A 21,879-nucleotide genomic window follows, 5' to 3' on the forward strand; every position below is an offset into this window, starting at 1 on the left:
TGACATACAGCATTCCAGAAAGCAATGTCTGTTTATGAAATTTATGGACACACCCAGTACTGACGGGGGTGAAACTTGGGTTGGGATGTTCAGACGGTCATAGATAAACTTGTATTTCCAAATATGAATGAGGAAGACGTCAAGTTACCAAACAATAACTATGGATGATGTAAAGCTACAATCTCCAAATTAAAATGAGGGGTGGATTAAGGCAATGAAAAAATGAAACGCAAAGATCTGTGATGGCTGGAAAGCTGAAATTAAACAAAATATCTGGAGGGCAGCACGATGGGGCAGTGGGTTAGCCCTGCTGCCTCACAGTGCTGAGGTTCCGGGTTCGATCCCGGCTCTGGCTCACTATCCATGTGGAGTTTGCACATTCTCCCCGTGTTTGCATAGGTTTCACCCCCACAACCCAAAGATGTACAGGGTAGGTTAATTGGCCATATTAAATTGCCCCTTAATTGGGGGAAAAAAAGAATTGGGTACTCTAAATTTGTATATATTTTTTAAAGTCTGGAAACTCTGGTTGGTCAATCATTGGGGGGGGGGGGGTGTTATTATGGGCAGAGCTCCGGAATAGGAAGGATGCAATCACAATGTTGGGGGTTTACTACATGTCTCCCATCAGCCAACAGGAGATAGAGGAGCAGATACGTAGACAAATTTTGGAAAGATGTAAAAACAACAGGGTTGTTGTGGTGGGTGATTTTGACTTCCCCAATATTGACAGGGACTCACTTAGTGCTTGAGGCTTGGATGGACAGAATTTGCAAGGAGCATCCAGGAAGGTTTCTTGAAACAATATGTGAATAGTCCAATTAGGGAGGAACCGTACTGGCCCTGGTATTGGGGAATGAGCCCGGCCAGGTGATCAAAGTATCAGCAGGGAGAATTTCGGGAAAAGTGACCGTGATTCCATAAGTTTTAAGATACTCGTGGATAAGGATGAGCGTAGTCTTTCGGTGAAGGTGCTAAATTAGGGGAAGGCTAATCATTACAATATTAAACAGGAACGGAAAACTTAGATTGGGGTTGGCTGTTTGAAGATAAATCAACATCTGACATTTGGGAGTGTTTCAAATATCAATTGATTAGAATTCGGGACCGGTGGGACAGCATGATGGCGCAATGGTTAGCACCGCTGCCTCAGTGTTAAGGGCATGGGTTCGATCCCAACCCCGGGTGTGTGGAGTTTGCATATTCTCCCCGTGTCTGTGTGGGGCTCACGCCCACAACCCAAAAAGATATGCAGGGTAGGTGAATTGGCCATGCTAAATTGTCCCTTAATTGGGGAAAAAAGAATTGGGTACTCAAAATTTTTTAAAAAATAATTCAGGACCGGCATTCTCCTGTGAAGATGAAGGATAAATATGGCAATTTCGGGTACCTTGGATAACGAGGGATGTTGTGAACCTAGCCCAAAAGAAAAAGGAAGCATTTGTAAGGTCTCAAAAGGCTGAGAACAGCCAAAGCCCTTAAAGAGTATCAGGAAAGTAGGAAGGAAGTTAAGCAAGAAGTTGGAAGGGCTAAAGTGGGTCATGAAAAGTCCTTGGCAAATAGGATTAAGAAAAATCCCAAGGCATTTTATACGTATATGAAGAGCAACAGGACAGCCAGGGAAAGGGTTGGTCCACTTGAGGACTGAGGAGGGAATCTATGCGTGGAACCAGAGGAAATGGGTGAGGTACTAAATGAGTGTTTTGCATCAGTATTCACCAAAGAGGCGGACTTGATGGATTGAGTCTAGGGAAGGCCGAGTAGATATTCTGGGTCATGTACATATCAAAAAGGAGGAGGTGTATGGTGTTTAAAAGCACCAAGGTAGATAGGTCTCCAGAGCCTGATGGAGTATACCCCAGAATACTGAGGGAGGAAATTGCTGGGGTATTGACAGAAATCTTTGTATCTCCGTTGGCTACAGGTGAGGTCCCAGAGGACTGGAGAATGGCCAATGGCCCTTTAAGAAGGGTAATCCAGGAAATTATAATGTGGAGATGACTCGACGTGAGGAAGGATCAGTGCTCTGAAAGCTAGTGATTCGAAACAAACCTGTCGGGCTTTAACCTGATGTTGTAAGACTTCTTACAGGAAATTATAGGCCGGTGAGCCTTACATCAGTGGTTGGGAATTTATTGGAAAAGATTCTTGGTGACAGGATTTACTCACATTCGGAAACAGATTGACTTATTAGCGATGGGCAGTATTGTTTTGTGAAGGAGAAGTTGTGTCTCACGAACTTGGTTGAATTTTTTGAGGAAGCGAGAAAGATAATTTATGATGGAAGAGGTGGATGTTGTCTACATGTACTTCAGTAAAGCTTTTGACAAGGTCCCTCATGACAGATTGGGAGATAGGGTGAAGTCACACGGGATCAGAGGTGAGCTGGCAAGATGGTTACAGAACTGGCTGGATCATAGAAAACAGGGTAGCAGTGGAAGAGTGCTTTTCTTAATGGAAGGCTGTGACTAGTAGTGTTCAGCAGGAATCAGTGCTGGGATCTTTGTTCGTAGTGTATATAAATGATTTGGAGGAAAATGTAGCTGGTTTGATTAGCATGTTTGTGGAGGACACAAAGATTAGTGGAGTTGCGCATAGTGGAGAGAATTGGCATAGGATACAGCAGGATATAGATCAGTTGGAGACTTGAGTGGTGAAATGGGAGATGGAGTTTAATCCAGACAAATGTGGGGCAATGCATTTTGGAAAGTTTAATACAAGTGGGAATTATTTTTTTTTTTTAAATAAAAAATTTAAAGTACCCAATTCTTTTTAGCGTGGTCAATCCACCTACCCTGCACATCTTTAGGTTGTGGGGGAGTGACCCACGCAGACACTGGGAGAATGTGCAAACTCCACACGTACAGTGACCTGGGGCCGGGATCGAAACCAGGTCCTCGGCATCATGAGAGAGCAGCGCTAACCACTGCGCCACCGTGCTGCCCTACAGGTCGGAATTATACAATAAATGGCAGAACCGTTGGGAGTATTGATAGGCAGACAGGTCTGGGAGTACAGGTCCACAGATCACAAAGTGGCAATGCAGTTGGATAAGGCAGTCAATAAGGCATATGGCATGCTTGCCTTCATCGCCTTCATCGGTCGGGGCATTTGAGTATAAAAATTGGCAAGTCATGCTGCAGCTGTACAGAACCTTAGTTAGGCCATATTTGGAATATTGTGTACAATTCTGATCGCCACACTACCAGAAGGATATGGATGCTTTAGAGAGGGTACAGAAGAGGTTTACCAGGATGTTGCCTGGTCTGGATGTTATTAGCTATGAGGAGAGGTTGGATAAACTTAGATTTTGTTCACTTGAACGACGGAGGTTGCGGGGCAACCTGACGAGGTTTAAAAAATTGAGTGGCATGGACAGAGTGGCTAGTCAGATGCTTTTTCCCACGGTGGGAATGTCAATTACTAGGGGACTTTGATTTAAGGTGTAAGGGGGAAAGTTTAGAGGAGAAGTGCAAGGCAAGTTTTTTTTACACAGAGAGTGGAGAGTGCATGCAATACGCTGCCAGGGGAGGTGGTGGAAGCAGATACGATAGCCGTGTTTAAGAGGCATCTTGACAAACACATGAATAGGATGGAAATAGAGGGATACAGACCCTGGAAGTGCAGAAGGTTTTAGTTTAGACAGGCATCATGAAAGGCGCAGACTTTGAGGGCTGAAGGGCCTTCCCTTGTTCTTTGTAAGGGGAAAAATTTGTAAACTTTTATTGCCAGTGAAATGATTGTTCGGTTCTATCTTAAGTAATAGAAAGAAGGGTATTGCTCGCATGGTTGTCAGTATGTATTGTTTGCTGAAATACACACAAAAATAATCATGGTCCCATGGGTTTAATATAAAGAAGCCAAAAGATTTGTGAATCGCTAGGCAGTGGAATGTACAGGAAAAGACAAAAATGCAAGCACTGAAAAACAGAAAACGTGAAGATCAAATTTGAAACTAAAACAAAATAGCTAGCAAAGTGCCAACTCTTCCCCCCCCCCCCCCAAAGAACAAATAAGTCAGTGAGGAAATGCACAGCGACAGCCTTTCCCCCTTAATCACAGTGGCAACATAACTTTATTTCATCATTTTGATCTGGATACTTAAAAGCAATTTGATCAGAAACATCTTCTCATGAATGTATAGTGGTCAATAAATCTGTTGCCCAGTTTACTTCTGCTAATGGGTGAAATTAACTATGATTATCATAAAGCACATCCATCGAACAGTAAGTCCAATATGTTATGCAGCAAACTGCAAGTAGCTAACTCAGCTGACACTCTCCCACACTTCTTGTGTCAATATTCCCACAACGTGATTTCCCTGCTGGGTTCTGCGGAGTACTCTCCCCTGACCTGACCATGATGCTGCAGGGGTGCCAACTTATGCTGAAAGCAGGAACGTGCAGTGCACATTTTTGGCCTCCAGGGCAGCTTGTGCTGATGGTCCTGATGGGATCTTATCAGTGCATAAACCTGGGCTTTTTGCCCCGGTTTTATCTTTCTTTTTACACTTTTTTAGGGCTGCTGCCAGCAGCCATAAAGCCCACTGAGGAGAGCAACCGTTGGAAATCAAAACACTCCTGTGCCCTTGGCTCGGATTGAGCAGAACTGTTGATGGCAGGAGAGGGGTGGGCTGAGCTGTGGGGGTTGGAGCTAGAATTATAAATAGATTAAAGATGAGATTAATAATGATTCGATGTCTTGAACTGAAGGCAGAGTTCAAGGAGAATGTCTTTAGCTTGTGACGTCAAAGGGGGCATGGTTTCACTGGAATTCCACCTGACAATGAGACCCCCCTCCACTTACCTTGCTGACGGATCAATGCTGCAGCTGGGAGAACAACTTCCCACTGCAGCCCATGCAAAAGGTACAAAGTATTTTTTTAAATGTTTTTATTTTCCATTTTCATATTTTCCTTCAAAATTTACACCCCACCCACAGACCGTAAATGGTAACAAATACAAAATCAATCCCCTTAACAATAATAACAATCCCATCCTGCCACCACCCCAAACATCGGCCCACCTGTCAATATATGCATCCAATAAAACAAACCCTCCCACGGTGGAAACAAAAAGCAAAGGGGAAAAAGAAAAAAGGAGTCCGGGACTGCCCATGGTCACCAGAGTCCACTCTTTCTTTTCCCCCCCACCACACACATACACACACAGACACACACTACCGTCCCAAGAGTTGTAAACCTTGCCCGGCCCTAGGAAAGCCCAGAAACCCCTTTTAGCACACAAACCTCGCATATCCACCTACACCCCAAAGAGCCCTCACTTCGAGTGAAAGTCCCCCCACTTCCCTTGTCCAAATATATACAACATTGGCTCCTTTAGCCCATACACCCACACGCAGTGAAACAAAAAAGAAGAAAATACAGTCATGAGGTTACATTGGCACATGGCCATTTTTCAATTTCTCAGTTCTGCCACAGTCCTTCTGCCTTCGCAAACTCCTCCGCTACTTCCGCCGTTCCAAAATAAAAGTCCTTGAGCTTGTAAGTCACCCTTAGCTTCGCTGGATATACAATGCCGCACTGCACCTTGCTAATGTACAGTGCCCTCTTCACCAGGTTGAAAGCAGCCCGCATCCTCGCCAGCTCCACCATAAAGTCCTGGTATACAGGTATACCAGCTCCAGCCCACTGCACCACCCGCTTCTGCTTGGCCCAGCACAAGACCTTCTCCTTCACACTGTACCTACGGAAGCACAGAATCACTACATTTGGCGGCTCATTCGCCTTTGGTACAGGCCTCCACGACCGATGAGCCCGATCCAGTTCATATCGGGAGGGATCCTCCCGCTCCCCCAGTAGTTTCGCTGCATCGCGGTTAAATACTCAGTCGGCCTCGGCCCTTCAACTCCTTTGGACAGCCTCACAATCCTCAAATTCTGTCGCCTGGATCTGTTTTCCAGTTTTTCCATTCTTCCTCGCAGATCCTTGTTAATCTCTATCACCTTCCGCATCTCCTTCCCCATCGAGGTAAGTTGATCACTGTGCTACAATAATGTCTCCTCCACTTCCTTCAGCACCTCCCCTTGCTCCTGCACCTCCGCCACTGCGCTCGCCACCGCCGTCGTCACCGGGGAAAGCACCTCCTCCACCAGCACATTCAAAATCTCCCTCATCTCCTTCCTCATTGTCTCCATGTATTTTGTAAACTGCCTTTTGAATTCCGCAGCCATCACCGTAGTCATTTCTTCAGCTGTAAGCAATGCGGCCTCCCCTTGTGCTCCAGCCTCCATTTTCCCTGGTAACCTTTCCACTCCCCGACGGACCTTCAGCTGTTTTTTTTACTGCCGTTTTTTTGCTCACCCTCGACATTTTCCTTTACTGTGCCTTCACTGTGCCTCCTCTGTGCCTTCTCCCTGCTTTTGCTGCCTCTGTGGACCCTGGGACCGGGCTTAAAGCCCCGAAAATGCCATTCCCGAATGGGAGCCCTCCATTGCGAGGCTGCCTCCCCCCGCCGTCACCGGAAGTCTCAGGTACAAAGTATTTTAAAATGTAGTCAGTGGCATAAGCCACAGATTCACTGCTGATGGAAGGTCCAGGCCAATGTTATGTCACTAAATGCTGGTGCCATACAAAATTCAAAATCATTCAAATTGGCCAAGGTCATTATGATGCATTAAAATGAAACAAGAACTCTAATGCCTGTGCAGCATTTCTCTTATTTGTGATCATTAAGGACTGAACATGATACTAGATCCAGGTTGGAGTACATTGCCTCGAGCCTAATGCATCCAGGCAAAACCAGATCAATCCAAAAATGCCTCTTGACAAATAACACCAGACAATTGTTTAATATTGTGCACTACTGCAGGAGCAGAATTTCTAGCCTTGAAAAAGCCTTTGACTGAGTAGAGCTTTCTCAAACCTTTTTTTAAAATTTAGACTACCCAATTCATTTTTTCCAATTAAGGGGCAATTTAGCGTGGCCAATCCACCTCCCCTGCACATTTTTGGGTTGTGGGGTTGAAACCCACGCAAGCAAGGGGAGAATGTGCAAACTCCACACGAACAGTGAGCCAGAGCCAGGATCGAACCTGGTACCTCGGCGCCATGAGGCAGCAGTGCTAACCCACTGCACCACAGTGCTGCCCCTCTCAAACCCGTGTTTTGAGTAGATAGGGAACTCAAACTCCTCCATTATTTTAATGCTGCACAAACATAGCAGATCCACCAAATCCAGGAGGCTATGTGCTGACTATTCTGCCACGTTTTATTTTCTGGTAGCAGTTAGAGATGCACCTAAGAACAGTCACCTAAACATCTGAGAGTCAAAACCAACTTCTCACCCTTCCCAGTCTCTCAGGAACCAAACTATTTGCTGAGGAGACAGCTCCCACAATCCACATGTCTAACAAAGATGTTGCTGTTGTGATGTATTGCAACACTTCATTCTTCTCCCCAGAAATCCCTATTACTCAGGCCCAGTCACCAAGCATCCCTTATTGTATATAATTATGTAACTACGTTTGACTCAAACAGGAAAACTTCCCACTGGCAGGAGTCATACCTAGCATCAAGGATAATGGTGATGTTTATTGGTGATCTCAGAATTATACAGCACAGAAGAGGCCCTTCGGCCCATTGGGTCTGCACTGACACATGAAAAACACCTGACCTGCCTACCTAATCCCATTTGCCAGCACTTGGCCCATAGTCTTAAATGTTATGACGTGCCAAGTGCTCATCCAGGTACTTTTTAAGGGATGTGAGGCAACCCACCTCTACCACCCTCCCAGCCGGTGCATTCCATCCTCTGGGTAAAAAGTTACACACCTCTGCGAAGTGTGCACGTTTGCTCCTCAATTTCCTGCTGACTCTCTGGGGGTCTGTAATAAACAATGTGGCTGTCCCTTTTTTTGTTCCTAAGCTCTGCCTGAAGGTTCATTTCATGTCCCCTCCAAGATATCGTCTCACCTGACTCCTTAACTAATAATGCAATGCCGCCTCCTCTTTTACCCCCTCCTTTGTCTCATCTGAAGATTCCATATCCCGGATATTGATTCTGCCAATCCTGCCCCTCCTTCAACCATGTCTCCGTAATGGCTACTATTTCACAATTCGACATGTCAATCCTCGCCCTTAACTCAACCGTTTACCTGTAATATTGCTGGCTATAAAGTAGAGGCCATCAAGCCTTGACTTACTCCCTTGAAACCTACTACTGCTGTATTCCCTCTGACTTGATTGCTTTTCTGTTTATGTTGTGTCCCTATTCTGGTAACAGTCTGCGTCCCCTCCCCCTGCCTAATTAGTTTGAACGCCTCCCAACAGCACGAGCAAACCCACCAGCAAGGATGTTATTCCTGCTTCAGAGGTAGACCGCCCTGCTTGTACAGGTCTCACCTTCCCCGGAAACGGTCCCAGCGGTCCAGGAATCTTAAACCCCCCAATCATATGATCAATCATATCAGTCCAGGACTTCACTACAGGAGTTCCTCCGGGTTGTGTCCGACACCCAACCTACTTTAGCTGCTTCATCAATGACCTTTCTTCCAATATAAGGTCAGAAGAAGAAATGTTTGATAATTGTCCAGTGTTTAGTGCCATTCACAGATCCTCAGAAAACAAAGCAATCTGTGCCCACATGCATTAAAATCTGGGCAACATTCAGGCTAGGTTGAGAAGTGGCAATTGACATTTGAGCCCACATGTCAGGCAATGAGTGAATCTAACTAGTGCCACTTGACATGAAACAGCTTTACCACTATTAAATCTTCCACAGTCAACAACCTGGTTGATCCCCATTGACCAGAAACATAAGTGAAAAAGCCACTTAAATAAAGGTAAGGTAAAGTCACCAGAGTCCCAGGTGACCATAGGCTGTTGGGGGGGAAAACTGACTAGTGGTTATTTAACCTGAGGAACACCGCACCTTGGTCGAGGAGCAAGGTTGAGAAGGCAGGGTCTTCATGAATAACCTTAGCCAGTACAGGAATTGAACTCGCACTGCTGGTCTTACTCTGCATCGAACAAGTTATCTCGTCAAGTGAGCTAAACCGGCCTCCAAACGCTTGAATACCATGGCTATAAGAGCAGGAGAGACTGGGAATTCTGTGGTGGATAACTCACCACCTCACCCCTCACGTTTTCCACAATTGAGAAGGCACAAATCACCAGTAGGATCGAATGCTACCCACCTACTTAGGGGAATGCTGCTTTGGGTTAGACGAAATGGAATCCAGGGAGAGCTGGCAATTTGGATATACAATTGGCTTGATGATTGGAACCAGAGGGTAATGGTGGAAGGATGCTTGTCAGACTGGAGGCCTGTGACTGGTGGTGTACCTCAGGGGTCAGTACTGGGCCCATTGCTGTTGTTATCTATATCAACGATTTGGCTGAGAATTTACATGGCATGATCAGTGGGTGGTATTGTAGACAGTGCAGAAGGTTATCAAAAATTGGAGCAGGATTTTGATCAGCTGGGGAAGTGGGCTGAGAAATGGCAACAGAGTTCAATACAGATAAGTGTGAGGTGTTGGCGTTTTGGAAAGTCAAATCAAGGTAGGAAGTTTGCAGTGAATGGTCGGACCTTAAGGGAGTTTCGTGGAACAGAGTGACCTTGGAGTTCAGGTGCACGGTTCTCTAAAGATGGAGTGTCAGGTAGATAGGGCAGTGAAGAAGGCTTTTGGCATGCTAGCCGTCATCAGTCACGGCACTGAGTATAGAAGTTGGGAAGTTATGTTGCAATTGTGCAGGACGTTGTACTGTGTTCAGTTTTGGTCGTCTTGCTATAGGAAATATGTTATTAAACTGGAGAGAGTGCAGAAGAGATTTACAAGGATGTTGCCAGGAGAAGTTACAGGGCGCGATTGGACAAGCCTAGGACTTTTTTCTTGGAGCTTAGGAGACTGAGGGGTGATTTTATAGAGGTGTATAAGATATTGAGAGGCATGGATAGGGTGAAAAGTCTTTTTCCCATGGTTGGGGAATCAAGAACTAGAGGGCATTGGTTTAAGTTAAGAGGGGGACGAATTCATGGAAACCTGAGGAGCAATGTTTTTACCCCGAGGGTGGTACGTATGTGGAATGAGCTTCTGCAGGAAGTGCTTGAGGCAGGAACATTGGCAACATTTGGACAGATAGATGGATGGGAAAGGTTTAGAGGGATTATGGGGCAAATGGGGTTAGCTTGGTTGGGCATTTTGATTGGCATGGACCAGTTTGGGCCGAAGGATCTGTCTCCTTACTGTAGATTGATGATACTATGAATTCTAATAACACCCAAAAAAAAAAGCTCAACGCCACCCAGGACAAAGCAGCCCTCTTGATTGACACACTAAACATTCACTCCCTCCAGTGAACTAGGGCTAAAGTATGTAGCATCTAGAAGATGAACTGTAGCAACTCATTAAATCTTCAACAGCACTTTCAACCTCCATCTGGAAGAACTAGGGTAGAAGGTGTTTGGGAACCTGCAACACATGAAGTTTCACAACATTCTGACTGGGAAATATCACCATTCCTTCACTACATCAAAACAATGGAACACTCTTGGTGTTCTTATTGGCTATAGTGGTTGAAGAAGGTGTATCACCACCACCTTGGGGTAATTAGGGAAGGACAATAAATGCTACCCTTGTCAGGGAGACCCACATCCCATGAGCAAATGCTTTTTTAATGAAAGTATCCTAATAACATGTAAACTTGTTCAAAATAGAGGCACGGCCTGTGACTTCCTACAAAAGTTTCCTGGTTGTACCATCAATGAAGCAGCCAGAGGCTGCATGCTTTCACTGTGGAAGGAATGATTTCATCAGGGGCAGAAATTGTTCAATGGGTTTTAATGCAAAGGTGGCAAAGTATGTTGTGTTCCATCTCGCAGGTATGCAATTTGAAATTTGAACCAAAAGTTTAAGAAAGTCTGTGAATTGGGGAGGAGCTTGGTTCCAACCTTACCAAAGAGCTTATAAAGATTAGCTTGAGTTATCTTTATGCCATTAATAGGTAGAGATACTTTGTTCAGATCCAGATGCAAAGGTTGGTTATTCTGACCATATTCCTTCAAGGTGTCCAAATGATATTTGATGAGAATTTTGGGAGCACACTTATTGTGTGACAGGCAGAGTTAATTATCTGGCAGACAAGCAAACATAAACTCTTGTTAAATCAATGTGGGTCATGTTAATGCCATCTTATTATTTGCTTGAACTATTATATTTATTTTGTTTGTGTCTGTTTGCGCTTTTATTTGCAGAGATATGTATTGCCTAACAATGCAAGCTCACACTTTCACACAGTAAAACACAAAGGAACCTGACACTTTAACCTGAAGTTAATTTACAAACTCTCCCAGACAGAATTATTCCAGTGCCGCTATATGAAATTTTAAAAATTCATGCTAAAGATAGGTTTGTACACAAATGTTCAGTTGACTCTCATCTGAAATAAAAAGAAAATTGTGAATTCACAAAATAATTTATCTCCCAGATACTTTCACTTGACAAATTTTCAATGCAAAGTGATTGAGAATATTCAGGGACTGTTGGAACCTCCTGAAGCACTCACTTGGTTGACATAACCTTACCACTTCATGGCATTGACGCATCTGCTGAATCAGATTCCCAAATTGAACTCTGGGAACTTCCTTCAAACAGAAGCAAATTCAGAAGGATCTTTCCCATGTGATTTTGGTTTGAATTGTTGCTCAAGGAATTTGGAAACTTTGGCTAAGAAATTGGTTCATTGCCAGAAACCAGCATGGAGGGCTACATGCTTGGAAGACTCACTCCAAATTAGGTTACATTTCCATAAAACTGCCGAAATGCATACTGATCGAGGGTCTGATGCATCTTGCCTAGAAAGATGGCCCAGTTTCTGCAAGATTTGCAGGTGGGGTCCAAAAATGTGTCCGTTACCTGATTCTACTTTCAAGGGGTCTCAGACTAGCTTCAGGTGGGAGCCCTAGACATTCTGATCTGGCAGCATTTCCAGGGATGTTTCAGCTCTGGATACTGCTACTCAAATTAATCCCCTGAACCCTCGTTTAGTGACCAGAAGTGAGGCATGGTGCAAACCATGGGCTACATTATAGGTGATTACTTTTCCCTTTTCATACCTGGTGAATTTATTGTGGCTTCAATTATTTACTCCTAATACTTCATAACATCTGGTGTGTGAATATTTTGATGAGTCTGCACTAATCTTGCCAACATTTAAGGTCACAACATAAGTTGCTTTTGCAAGCTTATCAGATTAGAGAGCTACAGTAATAGATTTATCTTCAATACTTTGCATATCTGTTCCAGCATTGCTCAAGCACCTTTTATACAACAAAAAGTAGTTTAGCAGGTAAATGTTACTGCAACACACGTCCTGCAAAATCTGCTAATTATATGGCAGCTAATAGAATGGTTGCTGTACTTTGCTCTCAACTGTTACTCAGTCTACTGTATAGCAAAATGAAAATGTCTGGAGCCTGTTATAATATTCGATACTTCCAGCACATACCACAGTCATCTGGAGCTTTTCTTGTAAATCTCTTAAAATGTGGTTGGGGAAAATAATCTCCAACTCTGTCGGAGATGGAAGACTTGTTGAAACAGTTGTTTTTTGCTAGTAGCTTGTCTCCATTCTTTGTTTGTGTCACTTTACATGATTTTGTATCCTAACATCCTTAGGTTTGCAGATTATATATTTGACAATGTTTCTCAATGCATTGAGGAGAGGTTTGAATAATAAAATACATATTTTGCATATTTGTGCTGCACTTTTTTAGATATTAGTAGAGTAATACTAGGATTATAATAAATGCAGCAGCATTTCCTGCAAAATCTATGATTTATAATTTAGCACTGTTGTCCAAAACAAAATTAGGGGAAGGGAGCGATTTTTGTATACTCACTATCCAATGTGTATGAATAGAGAAAACACCAAGCTTAGGACCCACAAAAGTACTTGAGAAAATAAAAATGGCTTTTAATATGTCTCAAGTCATTATTAGTAAAATAAGGATAATCACTTAATATTTGCAGCGTAGAAACAGGCTACATGCTAGGCCACCCTAGGCTGGTATTGTGTATTGAAAAAGGAATAATTGACAATCGAGTTGTGCGAGATTTCTTGGGGATGAGCGACCACAATATGATGGAATTCTTTATAAGATGGAAAGTGACATAATTGATTCTGAAACTAGGGTCCTGAATCTAAATAAACAAAACTAAAATGGTATGAGGAGCGAGTTGGCTATGATGGATTGGGGAACGTTACTTAAAGGGATAATGGTGATGGGCAATGGAAAACATTAGAATAATGCAATTCCTGTCTGGCGCAAATATAAAATGGGGAACGGTGGCCAAACCATGGACTACTAGAGAAATTAGAGATAGTATTAGATCTAAGGAAGAGGCATGCAAATTGGCCACAAAAAAAAGCAGATGTGAGATTGGGAGCAGTTTAGAATTCAGCAAAGAAGGACAATGGGATTAATTAAGAAGGGGAAATAGAGTATGAGAATAAGCTTGCGGGGGAATGTAAAAACTGACAAAAGCTTCTGTAGTTGGGTGAAGAGAAAAAGATTGGTGAAGACGGTGTCCCTTACTGTCAGAAACAGGGGAGGTTATTCTGGGGAACAAAGAAACAGCTGACCAACTCTGGGCAGCACGGTAGCACAAGTGGCTAGTACTGTGGCTTCACAGCGCCAGGGTCCTAGGTTCGATTCCCCGCTTGGTCACTGTCTGTGCGGAGTCTGCACGTTCTCCCTGTGTCTGCGTGCGTTTCCTCCAGGTGCTCCGGTTTCCTCCCACAGTCCAAAGTTGTGCAGGTTAGGTGGATTGGCCATACTAAATTTTTCTTCGTGTCCAAAAAGGTTAGGAGGGATTATTGAGTTACTGGGATAGGGTGGAAGTGAGGGCTTAAGTGGGTCGGTGCAGACTTGATGGGCTGAATGGCCTCCTGCACTGTATGTTGTATGTTCAATGCATACATTGGTTCTGCCTTCACAAAGGAATACACAAATAACAAACTAGAAATGTTGGGAAACAGGGTTTAGTGAGAGGGACGAACTGAAGGAAATCTGTATTGGTAGAGAAATGGTGTTGAGAAAATTGATGGGATTGAAGGCCAATAAATCCCAGGACCTGATAATCTACATCCTAGAGTATTTAAGGATGTGGCCCTAAAAATAGTGGATGCATTGGTGGTCATCTTCCAAGATTCTATAGACTCTGGAACAGTTCCTGCAGATTGGAAGGTAACCCCACTAGGGGGAAATGCTAAGAGTCCATTATGAAAATTAATAGGGCACTTGGAAAATAGTGGCAGGATCGGACAGAGTCTGCATGGATTTCCGAAAGGGAAATCATGCATGCCAAATCTACTGGTCTGCTTCAAGGATGTAACTAGTAGAGTTGACGAGAGGGAGTTGGTGTATATCATTTATTTGAACTTTCGGAAGACTTTCAGAAGTCCCACAGAAAAGAATAGTGTGCAAAATTATAACACATGGAATTGGAGTGGTGCATTGAGTTGGACAGAAAGCTGGTTGACAGACAGGAAACAAAGAGTAGGAATAAACGGGTCTTTTTCCAAATGGCAGGCAGTGACTAGTGGAGTACTGCAGAGATCAGTGCTAGGACCCTATGATCTCTTGTTTGGCCTTGTTCCACACTGTAACCAATCACTATTTGTTGATGCACCACTGTCAATGTACTCTGTCGATTATTCTTTTGTCTACTATGCACGTACTGTGTATGTTCCCTTGGCCGCAGAAAAATACTTTTTACTCTACTTCGGTACATGTGACAATAAATATCAATCAATAAATATCAATCAATCAAACCCAGCTATTCACAATATATATTAACGATTTAGATGAGGGAACTAAATGTAATGTGCTGGATTCTCCACCGTCGGGATGCTCTGTTTTGCCGGCAGCCCAGGATTTCCGACGGCGTGGGGCTGCCCCACAATGGGAAATCCCATTGACCAGCCGGCAGAACAGAGGATCCGGCAGAACGGAGCATCCCGCCGGCGTGCTGAATCAGAAATCCTGGCGGGAGAGAATCCAGCCCAATATCTCCAAATTTGCAGTGGACATAGCTACTTCAGTGTGGTTTGGGCTAATTGAGTGAGTGGGTAAATGCATGGCAGATGCAATATAATGTGGATACATTTGAGGTTATTCACTTTAGTAGAAAAAACAGGAAGGCAGTTTATTATCTGAATATCTGTACATTGGGAATGTGCATTGGGTGTCCTCATAGACCAGTCGTTGAAAATAAGCATGCAGGTGCAGCAGGCAGTAAAGAAAGCAAGTGGTATGTTGGGCTTCATAGCGGGAGATTCGATACAGAAACAGATGTCTGGCTGCAATTATACAGGGCCTTTTGGTCTCCATATCTGAGGAAGGATGTACTTGCTATGAGGGAGTTTAGAGAAGGTTTACCAGACTGAATCCTGGGATAGCAGGACTGACGTATGCGGAGAGATTGGATCATATTCACTGGAATTTAGAAGAATGAGGGGGATCTCATAAAAATCTATAACATTTTAACAGGACTCGATAGGCTAGATGCAGGAAGGATGTTCCCAATGGCAGGGAGTCCAGAACCAGAGTCGCAGTCTGAGGGTACGGGGTAAACAATTAAAGAGAGATGAGAAATTACTTCACCCAGAGAGTGGTGAGCCTGTGGAATTCGCTACCACAGAAAACAGTTGAGACCAAAAGAATATATGTTTTTAAGGAGTTAGATATACCTCTTGTGGCTAAAGGGATCAAAGGATATAGGGGTTGGGGGGGGGGGGGGGGGGAGGAACAGGTTATTGAGTTGGGTGATCAGTCATAATCATATTGAATGGCGAAGCAGGCTCAAATGGCCGCCTACTGCATTCTATGGTCCTTTGTTCTGCACAAATCACCTCATCAACAAATCCTTTCTTTTTTTCCAAGAGTCGTGCAGGTTAGGTGGATTGGCCATGATAAATTGCCCTTAATGACCAAAAAGGTTAGGAGGGGTCATTGTGTTAGGGGGATAGGATGGAAGTGAGGGCTTAAGTGGGTCGGTGCAGACTCAATGGGCTAAAGGCCTCCTTCTGCACTGTATGTTCTAAAAAGAACGTTTATCTATCTTCCCCCAATACATCTATGGTAGGTCACCGCCACTTGCGACAGCATGTTCTGTATTCTAACCACTTTCGAGGTAAAGAAACTTCTCTCAAATTCTCTATTGGATTTATCAGGTGCTAGCTTGTTTCTCGTCCCTAGCTTTTGTCTCCCCCACAAGTGGAAGCAACTTCTCTATGCCATCCCTATCAAATGCTTTTATAATCTTAAAGACCGCTACCTCCTCTTTTCAATCCTGTACATTCATTTCTCATAGCTATAACCTTTTGGTAAGCTTTTTGTACCTTCACTAGTACTGCTATATATTTTGATTGTGATATTAAAAAGTCTTGCAATTTTTTAGTGTTTTTCATCATCTCAGGCTATCCCAAAGCGTCTTACAGCCAATAAGTACCTCTTGACACTGTTGTAATGAAACAGTGGCCAATTTTCCCACAGAAAACTCCCATAAACAATTTTCCGATAGTAACTAGATAATTTGTTTTAGAGGTATATAAAAGTAGGCCAGGACTCTGGGAGATCTTTGGAAATCTGTGCAGTGTCTCAAAACCAGCTCTCTGAAACTGGCCATGTCCAAAGAATAGACATTGTTTTTTAAGCTGTCATAGAATCACTACAGTGCAGAAGGAGGCCATTCAGCCCATCGAGTCTGCACCGACCTACTGAAAGATCACCCTACCGAGACCCACACCCTATCCCTGTAACCCCACCTTACTTTTTGGACACCAAAGAGGTGTCACCCAAAGTCGGAGTCGAACCTGGGTCCCTGACGCTGTGATGCAGCAGTGCTCGCCATTATGCCACCGTGCCACTCGTACCCATGTGTGAACTTTTATTATTACCAGGTAATTAAAGTAATTTACCGGCTTGTTGGGCTAGGTACTGCATTGGTGTGCCAAATATTTATAGGCTTCGAGTGCCTGACCTTTCCTATGCACTGAGTGATCTGTGCGACCCTTGACCTGACCTGGCTTGAACCGGCCAACTCGAAAACTGTCTCGGTCCAAAATCTGACTCAGACTCCATCCCTAGTTTGCGGTTTCGAGACATTGTGCCTGTAGTTTACTGTTCGTTTATCCATTTATCTGAGAGGGCAGATATGGGGCCAGGAGGGAGGCCGGAACATTTACGTTACTCCTATCAATGCAAAGAAATAAAAACACAATGTATACACAGCCACGAGTAAAATACTTTTGTGCTTTCTTTAAACAGATAATAGAACTCCCAATCACAGAACGAGAGGTTGAAAAAGAACATTTTATTCAGTTAAAGAAGTGGAAGGACACGCATGGTGATCTCAAGTACCAGCCTCCTCCTAGATTGCATGGTGCTAGAGCGATCAATGAGGCTGAGCCTCATTCTCAAAGAGCTTTGGTACAGATGCCATCCATAGTGGTACACCCCCCTCCAGCTGCCTCTCCTGATTCAGGCAGCAATTCAAAGAAGAAAAAGGAGAAGAAAAACTCAAAAGAACAACAGAAAGAAAAGAAGAAGCAGAAGAACAGGGATAAATTAGAATCTATGGCAAATGGATCTGCCCCTGATGAAACCAATAGAATTTTAAAAGGTGAACAAAATGTTACCCAACCAGTAGATATTGCAGAAGAGTTGAATCGATCATTGCTAAAAAAGGACACTCAACTACAATCTGAACAAAGTCTCAGCTCAGAAGAAAATGAACAGGACACATACTTATGAAATGACTCAGTCCCATACTTGGAAAATGTATCATTCGACATTTGAATCATTCCTAAGAGAACTGACTTTGCATGGCAAGGTGGAACCATTTTTGCTGTATATTTATACTTAATGCCATTGACAAGGTATAGTGACCCTTTCATGGCTTAATGTCTTCAAAAATGAGAATTTGGTACAAGTTTATAAGTATCAAATTGATTTTCACTCTTTGATTTGTATAGTTAAACAATTCAAAGAACTGGCCAAAACTAGGAACATAATTTATCAGCTAGTGAAACTATTTAGGAAGAATCTGGTTATAATGTTTGCCTTTAGTGAGTTTTTGTTTAACTCTTAAAAACTCTAATTGAATGAATAGTTAGCTGTCATCAGCAGAACAATTTTTTTCAGGGGAAAATATAAATATTTTTACAATATTTTTCCAGTAAACAATATCTTTGTAATATTGTGAAGATTTCTTGGTTTTCGTTCCAAGTTAAGATTAATGATAATTATAGGACTAAGATGTTTCTTTGGTCGGATACTACTCTGTTCCCGTTTCCATTTTGAAGTAACAGTAGCAAGAAAGAGACTTATTGTTAAGCTTTGCACAGATTAGCTTTGACACAGAAGGTATTCATTAAAATTATTTGAATTAATTTAACTGTGCACGTGTAGTGGGGGATTAAGTCAAACAGGGTTTTGGCTCGGAATGGAGGATGAGCTGCCATAAGTTTGTATGATTAAAACACTCTACATATATATTCACTGATTTGCAACATTTCTATTATGTACAGAATAAAATACAGGTGAGCAGAAGAAATTGTGACTAGGTATAAATATGTCCTTTAAACATTTTCCATGCAATATTGAGAATGCGATTTATACAGTAGTAAGCAGGATAGTTAACCATGATACCTTACAAAATCAATATGTATTTTCTAATTGAACATTCTAGCACTTTTTCCTTAACTTGAGGAATGTAAGTTAAAGCTGGTTTACAAGGAGTTTTGTGAATCCTCTTGATAAACTGACTACAAACTAGAGGTATAGGTGTTTGCTGCTCTTATAATCCAGCTATTTTGCTATTTTTATACATAATTACCAATGCACAATGGATTTGCAGCAATGAAGGTATTTAAGTGCTATTGTAAACCCACTTGGATCAAGTAAACTTTTCTCTCCTTTCTTGTAATGTAGAATATAAGAATCAAAATTAGGCATTATATAGTATTGTATTGGTGTTTTATTGCTCTACATTCCTTGAGACTATTAAAACCACCAAATATAGTGATGTGCAAACATAAGATTAAACTGGTCTGCGTTAAGTTAATATACTTTTTCATATTTGAAGAATCGTAAACTATTTGTCAGTTTGTTTTATGTGTAATCTACCATGAAAATACTTGGAGATTTTTGAATATTGTCTAATTCTATGTGGCCATGTAGTTTAAGCACCACAAGCATAACATAGTTAGTTTCTGTGTTTCCCTACAAACTGCTACATGCATCAATGAGTTCAACTAAGCTACACAGCTTTATTTTATCTTGCTGATGCCATGGATTCATAATGAAATCAATAAAATATTCTGGAAAGTGTTTTTTTGTTCAGTTTTCTTTTCTCTCCAGTTTACCAACATATAATTTAGTGAACGTGGTGACAGTTTGGGGTGAGCCTGCTCTTGTTTTTCTTTGGTTACAAAACCATTTATAGTTGTAATGGATAGCATTTAAAATGCAGTGAGTCATAGAGGTTTACAGCATGAAAACAGGCCCTTTGTCCTAACTTGCCCATGCCGCCCAGTTTTTACCACTAAGCTAGTCCCAATTGCCAGCATTTGGCCCATATCCCTCTATACACAGCTTTCCCATTTAACTGCCTAAATGGTTTTTAAAAGATAAAATTTTACCTGCCTCTACCACTGCCTCTGGCAGCTCGTTCCAGACACTCACCACCCTCTAAAACAAATTGCCCCTCTGGACTCTTTTGTATCTCTCCCCTCTTTTATGTAAACCTTTGCCCTCAAGTTTTAGACTCCCCTACCTTTGGAAAAAGATGTTGACTATCTACCTTATCTATGCCCCTCATTATTTTATAGACCTCTATAAGATCACCCCTCAGCCTCCTACGCTCCAGGGAAAAAAGTCCCACTCTATCCAGCCTCTCCTTATAACCCAAGACATCAAGTCCCAGTAGCATCCTAGTAAATCTTTTCTGCACTCTTTCTAGTTTAATAATATCCTTTCTATAATAGGGTGACCAGAACTGTGCACAGTATTCCAAGTGTGGCCTTACTAATGTACAACTTCAGGCAGACGTCCCAACTCCTGTATTCAATGTTCTGACCAATGAAACCAAGCATGCTGAAGCCTTCTTCACCACCATGTCCACCTGTGACTTCACTATCAAGGAGCTGTGAACCTGTACTTTTGTTCTATAACTCTCCCCAACTCCCTACCATAAACTGAGTAGGTCCTGCCCCGATTTGATCTACCAAAATCCATCACCTCACATTTATCTAAATTAAACCATCTGCCATTCATCGGCCCACTGGCCCAAGTGATCAAGATCCCGTTGCAATCCTAGATAACCTTCTTCGCTGTCCACTATGCCACCAATCTTGGTGTCATCTGCAAACTTACTAACCAGCCTCCTAAATTCTCATCCAAATCATTAATATCAATAACAAATAGCAGTGGACCGAGCACTGACCCCTGAGGCACACCGCTGGTCACGGGTCTCTAGTTTGAAAAACAACCCTCCACAACCGCCCTTTGTCTGTCGTCAAGCTAATTTGAAATGTCTTTCTAAATGCCTGTAGATCCTGTTGCTCAGAATACCTTCTAACAACTTACCCACCACAAACGTTAGGCCCACCGGTTTGTAATTCCCAGGCTTATCCCTACAGCCCTTTGTAAACAAGGGCATGACATTTTCTACCCTCCAATCTTCAGGCACCTCACCTGTGGCCGGCGACGATTCAAATATCTCTGCTAGGGGACCCGCAATTTCCTCCCTAGCCTCATACAACGTCCTGGGATAGTTTAATGATGTCCCGGGTATTTATCTACCTTGATGCACTTTAAGATCTCCAGCATCCCCTTCTCTGTAATATGTATACTCCTCAATACATCACAATGTATTTCCCCAAGTTCCCTAACATTCATGCCTTTCTCAACAGTAAATACCAATGGTAAATATTCATTTAGGATCTCACCATCTCTTGTGGATCTGCACATAGATGACCTTGTAGATCCTTAAGAGGCCCTACTCTCTCTCCCTCGTTACTCTTTTGCCGTTTATGTATTTATCGAAGCTCTTTGGATTCTCCTTTGCCTTATCTGCCAAAGCAATCTTATGTCCCCTTTTTGCCATCCTGATTTCTCTCAATTCTACTTCGACAACCTCTATACTCTTCAAGCGATCCACTTGATCACAGCTACCTATGCATGTTAAATGCCTCCTTTTTGACCTCAATATCCTGAATCGTCCAGCGTTCCCTATTTCTACCAGCCTTGCCCTTCATTCTAAAAGGATGTGCTGACCCTGAACCCTAGCTAATACTTTTGAAAGCTTTCCACTTACCAGCCATCCATTTCCCTGCCAACAGATCTCGAGCCCCCCGCCCCCAAAATCAACTTTTGAAAGTTCCTGTCTAATACCATCAAAATTGGCCTTGCCCCAATTTAGAATTTTAACTTTTGGGCCAGACCTATCATTTTCCATAGCTATCTAAAACTAATGGAATTATGGTCACTGGTCCCAAAGTGATCCCTCACTAACACTTCTGTCACCTGCCCTTCCTTAATTCCCAAGAGGAGGTCAGGTTTTGCCCCCACTCAGTCGGGCCGTCCACAAACTAGATGAGAAATTCCGCCTGAATACACTCAACAAATTTCTCACCATTCAGGCCCCTAATGCTATGGTTGTCCCAGTCAATGTTGGGAAAGTTAGTCCCCAACTAATACCACCCTATTTTTCTTGCAGCTATCTGTAATCTCCATATTTGTTCCTCAATTTCCTGCTGACTATTTGGGGGCCTGCAGTACAATCCTATCAAAGTGATCTCTCCCTTCTTATTTTTCAGTTATACCCATATAGACTCAGTGGGCGAAACCG

The 21,879-nt window shown here is 42.8% G+C and overlaps 1 protein-coding gene across 1 annotated transcript in view; it reads left to right on the top strand.

Annotated features, from left to right (window-relative positions):
• Positions 1–19,358, top strand: part of tbc1d10ab (TBC1 domain family, member 10Ab) — a 91,568-nt gene extending 72,210 nt beyond the window's left edge. Inside the window, exon 9 of the mRNA XM_038786153.1 lies at positions 17,295–19,358. Coding sequence (XP_038642081.1) covers positions 17,295–17,780 — 486 coding nt within the window. The 3' untranslated portion in view covers positions 17,781–19,358. The remainder of the gene's footprint in view (positions 1–17,294) is intronic.
• Positions 19,359–21,879: the final 2,521 nt, after the last annotated feature.

The sequence above is a fragment of the Scyliorhinus canicula genome, chromosome 1 (assembly GCF_902713615.1).
Source record: "Scyliorhinus canicula chromosome 1, sScyCan1.1, whole genome shotgun sequence".
NCBI lineage: Eukaryota > Metazoa > Chordata > Chondrichthyes > Carcharhiniformes > Scyliorhinidae > Scyliorhinus > Scyliorhinus canicula.